The 15,550-nt window shown below is 36.0% G+C and overlaps 1 protein-coding gene across 6 annotated transcripts in view; it reads left to right on the forward strand.

The window, feature by feature from the left end:
• Cntn6 (contactin 6) overlaps positions 1-15,550 on the forward strand; it is a 355,535-nt gene that overhangs the window by 272,421 nt on the left and 67,564 nt on the right. For all 6 annotated transcript variants that reach the window (XM_041634298.1, XM_041634331.1, XM_041634320.1 and 3 more), the window contains one exon: positions 2,780-2,930. In XM_041634298.1, coding sequence (XP_041490232.1) covers positions 2,780-2,930 — 151 coding nt within the window. The remainder of the gene's footprint in view (positions 1-2,779; positions 2,931-15,550) is intronic.

Genomic DNA, 15,550 nt, shown 5'->3' on the forward strand with positions numbered 1-15,550 from the left:
CTCCAAAAAGCCAGCTCAAGCACCACGGATATGCCCTGATCCCACTGCCAGGGCTTCTCCAACAGACCAAGCTACACTACTGTTGCCCACATGCAGAGGGCCTAGTTCAGTGCCATATAGACTCCCCAACAGTTGGTCTGGAGTCCATCAGTTCCCATGAGCTCCAGTCAACTGTCTCTGTGGATTTTTCCATCATGATCTTGCCCCCCTCCCTTGCTCATATAATCCCTCCTCCCTCTCTTTGACTGGACTCCAGGAGCTCAGCCTGGTGCTTGGCTGTGAATCTCTGCATCTGCTTCATCAACTACTAGATACACGTTCTATGCTGACAGGTTATTCTCCAATCTGATTACAGGAGAAGGGCCATTCAGACACCATTTCCACCACTGCTAGTAGTCTTAGCTGGGGTCATGCTTGTTGATTCCTGGGAATTTCAATAGCATCAGGTTTCTCTCCAACTTCATAATGGCTCTCTCTATCAAGTTAGCTGTTTCATTGCTCCTCCACTCAGTCCCTTCCCCAACTCGACCATTCCCTTCCCTCATGTTCTCATCCACCATCCCTTCCTTTCTCCCTCCCTCCCTCTCCATTCCCAGTTTACCCAGATCTCGTTTGTTTCCCCTTCTCTGGGTAATACATGCTTCCCTCTTAGGGTCTTCCATGTTACCTAGCCTCTCTGAAGTTGTGGATTATAGTCTGATCCTTTGCTTTACATCTAGTATCCACTTATGAGTGAGTACATACCCTCTTTTGTCTTTCTGGGTCTGACTTACCTCACTCAGGTTGATTTTTTCTAGTTCCATCTATTTACCTGGTAAAAGATGTTTAAGGAATTACTCAATATCCTTAGTCATCAGTGAAATGCAAATTAAAACAACTCTGAGATACCATCTTACACCTGTCAGAATAGCGAAGATCAAAACCACTGAGGACAGCTTATGTTGGAGAGCATGTGGAGTGAGGGGAACACTCCTCTGCTGATGGTAGAAGTGGAAACTTGTACAGCCTGCTTTGGAAATCAGTATGGAGTTTTCTCGGACAACTGGCTATCATCTACTTGTTCATTCTAGTGTTATTTGTAATAGCCAGAACCTGGAAACAACTTTGATGCCGCTCAACCAAAGAATGGATTTAAAAAAATATGGTTCATTTATACAACAGATAAATGAATGATAAATATTACTTAGCTGTTAAAACAATGCAAAATGAAACAAAAAAATGACATCATGAAATTTTCAGGCAAATGGATGGAACTCAATCAATTTTTTTTTATAACATAAAAGGGTTTTAACTATTTTTCCATTTTGGCACTGCATTAGGTTCCCATCATTATATGTGTCCAAATTCAGCTGTGTTTTAATCAAGCAACTGGATTCTAGTGAGTGGTCTTGAAGACAAAACAGTGGGATCCAGAAGAAATCTTTTCAGCTACAAATATGAGCATGAGAAATATTTTCATCCACACAAGCATAAGAAAAGCAAGAAACTTAAGACATTGTGACTGTCTACCTCCGCTTACTTGAGCACTCGCTGTCAAGTAGTACACTGTAGCTAGGTAGTTATACTGTGAACCCTTTCCTTCAAATGTGTAGATGTGTGGATTCAGGATGGCTATTGTAGCTGCAGTCCATATTCAGGTCAGGAGGAAAGGAAGGAGACAGCTCCTCTCATATCTGTTCTTATTTAAAAAGAATGATCCATTAAGATTTTATTCATTTCCTTAACTAAGACTCTTGTCACATTGTCATGCAGATATTGAAGAAAGTGTAGAACAAGGAAAACAATTCCTTAGAGGGGAAAATACTGAGATTGGAACAATGTGAGATTGACACCTCATGAAATTCAAACAATGGTGTCTGCTGCAGTAGATAAGAGTGAGGTGTTTTTAACCCTGAGTTGATTAGTGACAGAAAGAATGAAGGAAACAAAAATAAAGTAAGACACCAAATATTATAGGCATTTGGGTGTCAGGCATCTTGTTTCTTCATTACTCATGACTATTTCATTGGGTATTTATTATTTCCCAGGCTCCAAGAAAAGATACTCAAATGAGAGTAACCCTCACCTTTACTGAACTTACACTTTCACTGGAAAATAGCCAGTTTTAAACTGAACTATTGGTATTCAGACACAAGGCAAACCAAATGGAACCTTAATTGAGAACACCCCTTTCAATCTTGGATCAAAAAAGCAAGTTGCATGGGCCAGATGCAGGCAGAGAAGCAATTGCTTTAAAAAGCCAAGAAGTCAGAAAACCCAAAATGTTTGAAAACTTCAGTTCAATTGGACTTTAGAAATTGAGATTAGACACACAGATCCAACTATCAGGAACATGGAAGGCTTAGGTGCTTCCCAAGTCCTTTTTTAGGTTCTCTTTTCAGTGAACTATTACTTATCTAACTTTGTAGGAACAAGACTAAGACTGACAAATGTGAGGTTTTTAAATTTCACTTTGCTGATCTAATTCTATTGAAGTCATATTATATTTCTCCACCTTAAGTTTTCTAAAAGAAACTGGAAATAATGACAAAATACTTCTGCTTTGCTTCAATGATGTAAATCATGTATATACATTTTTATCCATGCATATGTAAATATTGTGCAAATGTCTATGTATATGTGTGTATTGTGTAGTTAAACTGGCCTTAAGTCAGCTTGAGTGTATTAACTTTAATTTTGAATAAAAATGTTACATTTTATCCAGTATGTTAGTTTAATTTTAAGTTAATGCATGTTAATTGAGTGATTTAATTAATCAATTTTTAATTTTTGCTTTTAGCCTCAGCTCCAGATTTCTCAAAAAAACCCATTAAAAAAATCTCAGTTGTTCAAGTTGGTGGTGACATTTCTATTGAATGCAAACCAAATGCCTTCCCTAAAGCATCTATTTCTTGGAAAAGAGGAACAGAGAGCCTAAGGCAAAGTAAAAGGTAAGACATCTTTATAAGTACCTTTTTTTTTTTGTATTTTATAATGTACCAACTCCCAAACCCAGCTTTTTCTTCTGTGATAAAGTTTCAGTGGAGTACCCCGAGATGCCAACGGTTTCACATCCTATGTAAACATAAGTAGCTATAAAGCTTGTTTGTGTAATTCGGCTGCAATATTTTCATTGCACATACTTATAATAGAGGTATATTTTTAAAATCCTTTAAGACCTTTTTCTATATTCAGTTTGAAGCCTTTTTCCTGACCCAGCCTGCTGAGAAATCAGCGAGAACATTATACAAAGGCAAGAGATACTCCTAGGCACACACCTGGTGCTATGGTTTTTAAATAGTCACACAGGTGTTCACCCCATGACTAAATGAATTCACCACATGAAAAAAAAAATAGTGTGGAGAGGTTCCTGTAGAGAAGCAGGAGAGGTTTCCTTCCAGAATGGTTGCAGGTGAGAAACTTGAAGTCCTCACTTGAATGTTTTCTAGCACAGTGCAGCAGAATGGAATACTTATTCTTTTTCAAACATATAATATGGTTCATTACATTGCTCTATAGATTCTTGTGTATTGGAAGGACAGTCAGACCACAGTTGGCAGCTGTATTTGAATGGCCCCTGTGTGTGATTGAGTCATCCTGTTAAGAATGAACCATTGTGCACATATGAATTCATAGAGCTTTTCAACAAAAATATGTAGCAGTGACCCTTATCTGGCAAGACAGAGCATATGAAAGAAAAGCAAAATTCAATGGAAATGACTGGAACACAGACAAGGGGATGAGGTGGCTGACAATTACTACAAGCCTTTCTGGGGCAGGGGCTGCAAAGGAAGTCTCTGTAAGAATCAGAGCCTGCTGGCTGCTTATAAAATCAGGTAGTTATAGGACAGAAAGGGGTGGGTGAATTTGAAAAGTTCCCTTTGTTGTTCACAGTTGGATATTGCTAAGGGGTTAGCAGTAAGTAGATAAGGAATTTCAGAAGATGGATAAATGTCTTTGCTGGATGGCTTTTTCTTGGGGATCCACAGGACAGGAAAGGTGAAAAGCAGAGAGAGAACATTAGTCTGGAAAGTAGATTATTGTAGTTAAGGGTATTGTCACAGCTCAGCTAAAATGGAGAAACCTTTACCCAATGACTTGGGACTGGATAAGTGTGCCCGTTTGTAGTTTTAGAGAAAGTCTGGTTTGTGAGCTGTCACTTCACATGAACATTCACAACTTGATTTTGATCAAGTGTTGCAAAAACAGATTCACTATGTAACATACTTAATATTGCAGGATAAGCTAGATATATGGATTTTGACAAAGAACCTCTGAAGGTTTTTCTAGGGAAACAAATTTCATAGGCTAAATGTGAGGACCTTGATTTGATATTGGCATTCCTAATATTGCCCTTGTAGCCAAGGAAGAGAGAATAAAAGGGAGACATCAACAAACATCAGAAATTTGCATTGGTGCTGGTGGCCCTGCTGAATCTATCTGCTGTCCTTATAGTGCTCTCCAAATACCTGATGAAATGTTTGAGAGGAGGCATCATAGTGCCTTCCTTCATTCCTTAGCCTTGCCTTTATAAAAAGTTTTTATATCCCTGGATTAAAGACGTCCTAAAATAGAAATTCCCCAGAACTTTTATGAATGAGTCACAATAGATGAATGAGTGGGTATTAGAGTCTTAGAGAGAGGCTTTACTTAGGGAAATGCCTCAAGACAAAGGAACAGGCATGTTGGCTTATGGGAACAGAAAGGTGAAGATAACCTGCTGCTAGAGGCCAGACTGGCCTCCTCTGGGAAGTGACTGCAGAAGCCCCCTGTTGAACATCATAAAAGTTGCTTTCTGTACATTTTACCTTTCACCCCTAAAATCAAATCACATTTTAAACATGCTGATGTAGAAGAATACTCCAGACCTACTTCAGCAGATCTAGATCTTATATATACTCTAGTGATGTGGATTCAGATATACTGATGAACGGTGCTGTGTTGGACAAAGTGGTTCTAAAGTGTGAAGCCAAAGAACAGGAAGAGATGACAGTGACCTTCAATGACCTTAAAAGGTATGTGTGAGGAAAGAATAAAGAGAATGTGAGAAACTGTGAGGAACTGATGGAAATGATTGTGGTGACAGAAAATCCAGAAAGCAAAAGGAACATAAAATTTTCAAACATTTATTGCTTTCTTTTTATTTCTTTTGCCCCAGATATAATCAGTCTTAGCCTCAGAGCAGTTAGTCGTGGACACAGTATATTCAAGCTCACTTCACTGCAATGAAAGAATGAATGATCCTGTGGCCTCTTAACCTACAGAGTCTTTATAATAACATCTTCCACTAGTTTGGAGACTCCATTACACATTTTAACAATAAAAGCAAACAAATTAAGTTCTGAATATACATTCTAAAAAATTGAAGAAATAATTGAGCCCTAGGCAGGAGCTAATAATTACAGGTATCTGTATCTATCTGATTTGTTGAGTACTAAACAGTAATTTGCAAAGGGCATGGAGTTAACTACATGAGACATCGTATCTCTGCAGGCTTTCTGCCTTGTTTCCTCATCTATTGTCTCCTGTACTCAGTGATTTCATTAAATGTGTGACTTCAAGCTGCTTATTGGAAAATACAGCATCTGTTCTTGTAGCAGTAACTTTTTTTTTTTTTAAATCAGGACTGCCAGCACACAATTAATGACATGGAAGCTTATTATTAGCTATGAAAACTTGGTCATTAGGTTAGGCTTCTTCCCCTCGTACTTATAACTTAAGTTAACTTGTCTTTCTCTTAATCTATGTTTTTCCACATGGCTCAGTTTCATCTATTCTCTACTCTATACCAAATCTCTTCAGTGTCTCCCTGGGATCTCATTTGCAACACGCATGCCTAGACTACTCTTCCCTTCTTCTCTCACCCCAGAATTTCTGCCTACCCTCTCCTGCCTAGCTACTGGTCATTCAGGTCTTTATTATACCAATTACAGAAACAAATCTTCTCACAGTGTAAAATATTCCACAGCATTCCATCCATTTTGTCTAAATAAAAAAAGAAAGATTTTAATCCTAACATACTAAAACTTTATAAAATAAGAGTTAGTATCAGAAAGGATGACATTTACAATGTTCTATCCATTTGTATTTGGCAAATTTGGAGAAAGTACTGTATTATCTTATCTTTGTGAGTCCAAAGGTTTAAACCTAAACCACTTTTTAAATCATCACTTGTATTACCATCCTAAAAATATCTTTTTAGATCTTAGAATACCTTTTTAGATAAACAACTTAGCTTTTGTTTCTCAACCATATACTCTTTACATCTCTCATGTAGGTTTTCTTTCTGAATTTGGAAAGAAGAAAAAATGTAGCTAGATAGCTATCTAGTTTTTAATCACATCAAAGAGAAGGTAGAATAGTACCTGAGTAAACAAGAAGTGTAGAGCAAATAACTTCCAAACTATAGAAATAACAGAAAAAGGTGGTTGCCTGGACAGTCACCAAGGTTTGTTTTCAATGTTGGGGCATTCATCTTTGACCTAAAGGCAAAGAAAGAATAACTGATAGACTTTTCTGTGAAATAGGAGTTTTGATAAGTTTCCTACCCTGTCTTGGTAAAGTTTGGCAGTCACCTTCTTTTTGTGTGCCCTGTTCATTAAAGCTGAGCAGCTTATTGTCAACAGTAGAAGCAAGGGAAGTTTCTTGCCCAGATGGCTAGTTTTGTCACATTTAATGCAAACTCCATATGGAGGTTCTTTGATGACTGTCTTCCCATTTTGAAATTAATAGGCGCTACCAATAGCAGATATGTCTTACTGTCATGAAAAGTCTTGTTATTAAATCATCTTAAATGCCATAAATGTATTTCTTCGAAGGTGTTTGGAGATTATCTGTCTATCTAAAATATTCTTCTGTTGGATATTGAACATACCTACATGACTACATGTTTGTTTATTATAGGTGACTAACTACTAACCTACATTTCTTATTTATCCAAAACAGTTTTTAGTAATAACCTTTGAGGACTAGAACTATATAAAATATTTTAAATAAGCTGCATAGGTACAATACCTTAAACAACAGTAGAGTCATAAATACAGTTTTATAACAAAATAACATTAATTTTATATGAATATACAAAATAATACCTATATAAAATATTTGAGGATAATAGTTGTTTTTTTAATTTAAACACGGATTCAATAATCTGTACTTTTTTCTATCATCTTTATATTCCCCCATTTAATTACAGAAAGAGATCCTTAAATCCATCTCTTGTTCAATATTTTTTTCTGACCATGACCAGTAAGAAAATGAACCTAATGCCCCTAAATGATGACACACAACCACTGAGCAACCAGAAATCATCCTCCCCACTTTGGAAATGTGGTCATCATGTTCTCTAGATTGCTTCCTGCTGTCTGGGGATAGCAGCACTTTTAGGGGATCCTGAGAATACAGAGATAACGGGCAAGTCTTGAGAAAACTAGCTGTATTATTTTTTGTTTAATCTCTCTGTGTGGCAAAAGTTTATCTTAAGTCCTGTTTTGAGTATTCTGTAAGGTTAGATCATCTCAACTAGCAGCTTTGAAGCTATTTTGGATGAAGAATTTTGAGAAAATTTCAATAGAGGCATTCTGAGAGTCTGGATTCTCTGGGCTATTTGTTGTCATTGATGTCTGGTCCATTTATTCTGAAAACACAACAAGAAAATTCACAAACTTTTAAATGTACCATACATATTTGCATTAACATAAGTATAGAATGTATAGTGTACACAAGTCAGGTAAGATAATTTCCTGTCTTGTGTTTGAACAGGCAAAAGGCATCTCTCAACTTTGTAAGTCTGTTTGGACTGATTAACCAAACTATAATATGTATCTCTGTCCATGGGGTGTGTAGTGAGTGGGGCCATTTCTCTGTTGTTCTGTGGATCGTTCAGGTTTATTTCCAATATTACCACTGGGTTTTTATTAATAATAGAATAAATTTGATAATCACTACATATGCTGCCATTTTTATTGGCTTAATTGATTTCCTGTGGTCTTCTCATAAGGACTTTCAAAGAAGTTGAAAATAAGAAAAAAATAAAATAAAATGCAGTATTATAGAAAGAACAAAAGGAAAATGTAGAGTAGGAGACTGGAAAGACAGGAGAAGTGAAGGAAATTAATTGGGAGGAGAGAAAACATTAGGAATGCTGTTCCATAGTATATCATAGAAGATGAGTTGACTTCTCTACACTGTTTTGTTTTGAGTATATATTTGAGACATTTCTTTAACAAAGGCCTCCTTGTATAAATTCGATGTAAAGAATAGCATTATTTAAACTAACAGATGCTGATGTTGTCTTTAACCCATCAGGTATAAGGTAGTTTCTTTCTTTTAAACTAATAGCCTGACTATGAGGTGGGAAATGAATAATTTTCTATATTCAGAAACCACTTTTTCAGACCATTGATGTTGGCTGCAGAACATAATACCTGCAAAGTAATTGTATTTAACTTGAAAATGGCTACCATAATGAAAAATAATTTCACAGAAAGAAAGTATTAAATTCTAGGCATTGAAACAAATTATTCTGGCCATAGAATTGAAGTGGCCTTGAACTCACAAAGGTCCAAATGTCTCTTTCTCTCAATTGCTGGAATTAAAGACAGAGGCAGTCACTACTAGACTCACAAATTATTTCTAACTGTATCTAGAACATAGAAATTAAGATTATTGGAATAACTATGTCTCTGTATATCTATGTGTGTGTTTGTGTGTGTGTGTGTGTGTGTGTGTGTGTGTGTAGATTTTCAAGGCAATTGAAATTAAATTTTCTAAGAGCAAACAACAGAATTTTGGACATAAAGGGTGGTTATAGATTATTTTTAATTTATATTTTAAAAGTCAATGTTAAATGTGTAGGTAGACATATTGTTGCATAGTCTGTTGTAAAGGGGAATGACAGACTATTGAGCCCATTTTTCAATTTGTATAAGGTCACGTCCTGAACTTAAACAAGTCACATAGAGTTCCCGTGCATGTTCTTAATGTCATTCCAAATACATCATTTCATATAAAAGTATATGTATCTTTAAACTCATACTCTGGTAATAAATAACTCACTTGCATGCAAAGAAAGAATGAAAGAGAAATACAGAAAACTAATTGAAATTTTCAGTGATTCTAAATAGAAGCTTTTCAGTTCGTGACATTGGGAGTGTTTCCATGGGAGAACAGACCTCTTTAGTTTCCAGTATAAAACTTCTATATAATACTGTCTTCTTTGAAATTTCATTATCACTGACTCTTACCACCAATAAAGTGTAACTACCTTAAAGTGGTTGAGAGAGCTTTAAAGAAGCCTATTTAAAGTAATCAAAGTGTATTGGCTACTTAAAAAAAGGTTAGCAATATATGTTTTTAGACAATTTCTTCTCTCTTTTATGAATCTGGAGTTTTCATCACAGACCCAGTAGGTGATAAAGCTTACTTTTGGAGACAAGTTCCCTCCTTCTGTATCCAGGTTTTCTTCTATGGTGCTAAAGGAAAACTTTCTGAACATTCCCTTGTTTGAAGTCATATTGACAAATGTTTTAATCTATTGAAATGTTAACTTGGATCAAAAGGCAGTTTTTTAAAAACTATTTTATTGATTTTATTGGGCTATACATTTTTCTCTGCTCCCCTTATTTCTCTTCATCTCTCCTTTCTGTCTGCCCTCTCCCATGGCCCCATGCTCACAATTTTCTCAGGAGATCTTGTCTTTTTCTACATCTTCCCATGTAGATTAGATTCACATATGTCTCTCTTAGGGTCCCCTGTTATTGTAAATTTTAGGCTGCATTCTGTGCTTTCTGTCTACAAGCCACTTATGAATACATTATGAGTCTTTCTGGGTCTGAGTTACCTCACTCAATATGATCTTTTCTAGATTCATCCATTTTACTCCTGCATTGCTGGTGGGAGTGCAGAGTGGTACAGCCCCTTTGCATATCAGTATGGTGATTTCTCAGAAAATTAGGTTATTGTCATTAAAGAGTCTAAACCTTCTTGATTTTTGTGTGGGGAATGAATAGTTATACAATGTCTTTCTCATTCTCTTTAGTGACACCTAAGATTTAACAGCAATGTATAAATTAAACAGAAGACAAAGCATGTATTGCAAAGACTTCAGCATTGAACATTAGACAGCCTAGGTTCTGGTCACTCTCCTTGAGGAGTATCATGGCCCTGAGGCAAACCACCAGGCTACTTTTAGGTCACTAAAATAATTAAATATTGATTATTATAACCACATAATGCCTGGAGAATATGGTTAAATTCAACAGAAATTAGTACTTGGCTAGTTGAAAATAGTAAGTTCTTTATTGATATCAGGTTCATATATTTCTTATTGGTTTACTCAGGTGAAGAAGTGACTAAGTTAAACACAAATATTTCTATTAATTATAAAACAACTGAATTTAAGGGGAACTCTGCAACTAAAGGGAAAACCATTGGGGACATTTAGCCTCATTCTTTCATTCAGCATGTCAGTTTGAACACTCAACACAAGTGGAACATAATATATTTAGTATATGTTTTTATGTTCTCCAAACAGTGCAAATTAAAGTTTACTTTATTTAACTTTTAGAAGTTGTACATTAATTATATCAGATACTTTTCTTTTTTAAAGAGTTATTTAAAAAGCATATCTTTTCTCATTTTACATGTCAAATCCAGTTCCCACTCCTTCCCCTCCACATTCCATCCCATCCCACCCCCCTCCTCCTTCTCTTCTTCCCCCATGCTCCCAATTACTCAGGAGATCTTGTCTATTTCTCCATCCCATGGAGATCTGTTTATATTTATTTAGGGTTCTTCTTGGCACTTAGCTTCTCTGGGATAGTGGACTATAGACTCCTTATCCTTTGCTTTACAGATAGTATTCTCCTGTGTGTGAGCACATACCATGCTCATTTTTCTGGGTCTGATTATCATTCAGGATAGTTCTTTTGTAGTGACAAAACATTATGGCCAAAATCATCTTAGAGAATAGTTTATTTTGGCTTACATTTCCAGAGGGAACATTCTTGATGGTGGTCAAGGCATGGCAGCAGGTTCAGGGACACAATACTAAGATATCACATCTTCAACCATGAACAGAAAACAGAGAGAGACACCTAGAAATAGGGTGAGACTCTACAGTTTTAAAAGCGGTCCACATTGGCATACTTCCTGTCTCAGGCATCTACCTCCTAAGTTCAATAATGTACCTCCAAACAGCACCAACCAACTGGGGACTAAGAGATCAAAGAACTAAGTCTATAGGGTGTATTTCTCATTAACACTATGATATGCAGTTGAACTAAACTTCAAGTATAAATAAATCATGATGTACTCATTTGTTAACTCTTTCATAAGCTTTATACATATTCATTGAACACCTTTTATTTTTCTACTACAATACTGTACCCTGAGGCTAAAGCGTTAAAATACATTACTTCAGGTATGTAATATTCTTTTCATTTTTTCAAAAGAAATAGTTTGTCCTTAAAGTTATTTGGAGTCAAAGACTGTGGTTAAGGCCCCAATTTTACTTCTCATTTAGTTGATAGCTTATAGCAAATCCTTTAGTTTTTCTGGTTCTCAGTTGAAACATTTTTGAGAAAATAGTGCTTGTATCTCACAGAGGGGTGTCTGAGACAGAAATGACACAGCCCATGTAGAAGGGCATGAAGTCTCCATGCATTCTAAGATGTCTAAACCTTTCAAGAAATCATTTTGACCTCTGGTCAGTTCAATCTATGCATATTTACATTTATGAGACAGAAGAACAACGAAAACCTCAACATGGGAGGTCAAGGCAAATGATGATAGAGAACATGTCTTCAAGGCATTCTCAGGACACTAATTAAACTCACATCTGATGAATTTGATTAATCACTTCTTTTCCTTGGAGATCTACTTAGACAGTGACTAGATAGAAATCAAAAGTCTTAAATGCGTCTCATTTTTCCCTATAGGTGCTGGCTTCCTATTTAGGGAACTTGTGAATTTAATAGGAAATGTTAGCCTGCTGAACAGACAGGTCAACAGTGTGCTCTGCCAGGCAACAGTAAGCACTGAATCACTGACCCTTGTCAGTAATAGAAACAGGAGCACCAAACTACAAAAACAAAAACAACAGACCATTAATTTTGTCCTGTTGTTAGAAGAATCACAGTGGAATTCATAAGTAAATCAATGGATTTTTTACCTTCTTTCCAAAAACATAAAAATATAATAAAACACACTTGCATCCAGGAAAATATTCAATGATTATAATAATATTTAAGTGAATTCCTATTTGCTAAGAAATGTATCTGACCTCATATATGTCTCAAAAAAGACACATTTTTCCATATAGTAATATACATCTGAGGATCAGTATTCTCACAGAGTACATGTTACACTGGTGTCATTTTATACCACATAAATTCAATGGCTACATATAGAGATACTTAAACATTTGCAGTCAACTTCCCTAGAAAGGAGAAATTCTATCCCATGGCAGTTGGTCTGAAAATGATATCATTTTTCATAGACTAACAACAAGAGAACATCTATTCTTCTTATACAATTTCTGTTTCATTCTCTTGCTTATTTAAACTCCCAAGTTTATGAGCAAGCCTTGTGGAATCATGGGTTCTCTGTGTATTTCTTACTTGCAATACCACTCTTAAGCCCTGTATATATTCTGATATATGGCAAATGGAAGTCACTGTATTGACAAGTAATCCCACTGATTTTAATAGAATTACCCAGTTACTGAAAGTAGTGGTTATTCAGTGTATTTGTGTGGAAGCACCAAATTTAAAGTGGATTTGCAATACTGCCATTTTCTTATCACTACAACACCAATACTTACCTTCTGGACAGAGCACTGACTTGTGGAAAAAAATGATGTAGACAGAGACTGCTCATTTGTTTCCTGGCCACCCAGACCCAAATAATCACACAGAAACTATATTAATTACAAGGCTGTTTAGACAATAGTTTAGGCATATTCCTAGCTAGTTCACACATCTTAAATTAACCCTTTTCTATTAATCTATGTATCATTATGAAGTTTTGCCCTACCTGTACAGTTCCTGTGTCTCTCTCTTTCATAAGCTACATGGCATGTCCTTGACTCTGCATACTCTCTTTATATGTCTCTGTTTGGATTTCCTGCCTGGATTTACTCTGCTTAGCCATTGACAGAAACAGTTTTATTCATTAGCCAATAAAAAACAACACATATACAGAAGGACATCCAACATCTCCCCTTTTCTGTCTAGTTAAAAAGAAAGGTTTTAACTTTAACATAGTAAAATTACATATAACAAAACCATAAAGACCTTTTGGTGGGTTTTATCCATCAAACCACAGTAGCCTGAATGCAATCCATGGGTTCCCATCCTCTGTGGAAACAAAAGCAGAAACTCTTTTCTAAAATAACATATCCCTAGCCTTAAATTTTGAAGTCAAGATGCCTTTAAAATGCATATGTTGGTTTAGCTTAACAGTCTATACAATGAAATGTCTCTCTGTAGTTACCTCATTCACAGGCAAAAAATTCAATGAAAACACAATAATATACATAATTCATACTCGCTGTGTATTTCTTATTTTTATAAGGCTTAATTTTAACTCTATTACTCTATTATTTATTTTACTATTGTTACTCCTTTAATCTGTGACTGTCTATACACTTGTCTTTATTCTTTTCCCTTTTTCTTCCATGCCTATGTACATTTTTAAAACATACTCCGATCCATTCAGAGGTTTATTTTTGTCTGAATCTGTCTTCATTGTGTATCTGTAATGATTTTTTTTACCAGGAACACTTATTTTTAAAATGTTATGTGGGCATGACTAGGACCAACTCTATGACCGTGCCTGTTTGCTCTGACCAGTCCAACATGGAGGAGACTATGTCACCATTAAGCAACAGGACCAGCATGAACCAGGAAGTCAGCTCTTAAAGGAGCTGTGCAATTTTTGTTCCTAAGGTTGAGTCAGGAAGCCTTCTCTTAAAGGAATTGCACCTTTGTTTCTCTCTAACAAACAGAACCTTCCCAAGAAAATGATGCTACCAAGAGCCCTGCTTAACTCTGTTTGTTTATGTCTAGAATTCCTTCCCAAGCTCTCTCAGGTTTTAAGTGGATATACTTGATTCAAATTGGTAGGCGGAGACTACTTTTTCATTTCCAGACCACCCAGACCTGAATAGTCACATAGAAACTAAATTTATTACATCACTATTTGGCCAATAGCTTAGTCATATCCCTAGCTAGCTCTTATACATTAAATTAACCCATTTCTATCAATCTATATTTTACCAAGAGACTGTGGCCTACCATTACATTTTCAGAGTCTCTCCCCTTTGGCAGATACATGGTGTTTCCTTAACTCTACTTACTTTCTATATAAATCTTGTTCAGGTTTTCCGGCCTATAATTTACTCTGCTAAGCCATTGAAAGAAACAGATTTATTCATTAGCCAATAAAAGCAACCCATATATAGAAGTAAATTCCACATCAGAATGAACCAAGGAATCCAAAGATGTTAGAGAAAATAAATGAATGAGGAAGTTGCAGAAGAGCAGGAAAAGAGAAAGGAGACCTGGGAGGACATTATCTGACACTCTCATTCTTTGCTACTAAAAAAAATCACCTGCTCTTCATGTTCTCCAAAGGGAAAAGTTACCTGTGAGAATAAATGTCTGAAATCTTATACCATGGAATAAAACCATACACACACACACACACACACACACACACTCATAGATAAGTAAGAGAGTCCAATTCTTGTTTCTCCTTGTTAGATGCTTCTCTATATTTTATAGTAACTACCTTCCAAGTGATTATTCTACATTTTTATTTTGCCTACTCTCCCAAGTGCTACCTTAATAATAAAACAACCCTTCCTTGCACAGTTTTTCCTTGTTGCTTAAATCATCCTCCAACAAGTAAAAATTATTCCTTCTCTGCTTCTTCTTGCTTCTTGCAGAGCCTCCTAATAGAAGAAGCAAACAAGCCTAATTTTATTTTGTATTACCAACTACTTAATGTAGTAGTGTTTAGTCCATCAGGTAGCATGAGCATCAAGTAGGCAAATGAACCATATGTTCCCATGTTTAAGGCAGAGCGGTAGGCTGCATAATGCCAGGCTTATTAGAGCCTCCTTCCTGTGATGCCTCTTAGTAATAAAATTTTAAATTGTTCATACTACACTCCTGAGAGGCTTGTTAAAGTGAGCCTTTCCCAGGGAGTACATGTTGAATATGTCAAGAGCCATCTGATACTCTTGCCTTTGTCACAGGATAATGTAATGAGCTAAAATCCTCTGTGTGCCCTTGTCTATCTTGCTCTCCCTTTTCACTTTTGTCATCGACTTCTCATTACTTTATTCCTATTGGCCTCTACCAATCCTTGTCTTATACCTTTTCAGAGAATGCATGCAGAGCCATCTGCCTGTTATTATCTAAAAGCAGTTTTCATTCAGAAAAGAAATAAAGCCTGGACTGGAGTACTGACTTCCTGTATAAATTCCTTGTTGCACAAGTCTGAGGGCATCAGTGTTTATACTCATCATCAACCTACAAAGCTAAGAATATTGGTGTGAATCTAT

The sequence above is a fragment of the Microtus oregoni genome, unplaced genomic scaffold (assembly GCF_018167655.1).
Source record: "Microtus oregoni isolate MIOR12 unplaced genomic scaffold, Mior012 000002F_ref0000024, whole genome shotgun sequence".
Lineage (NCBI taxonomy): Eukaryota > Metazoa > Chordata > Mammalia > Rodentia > Cricetidae > Microtus > Microtus oregoni.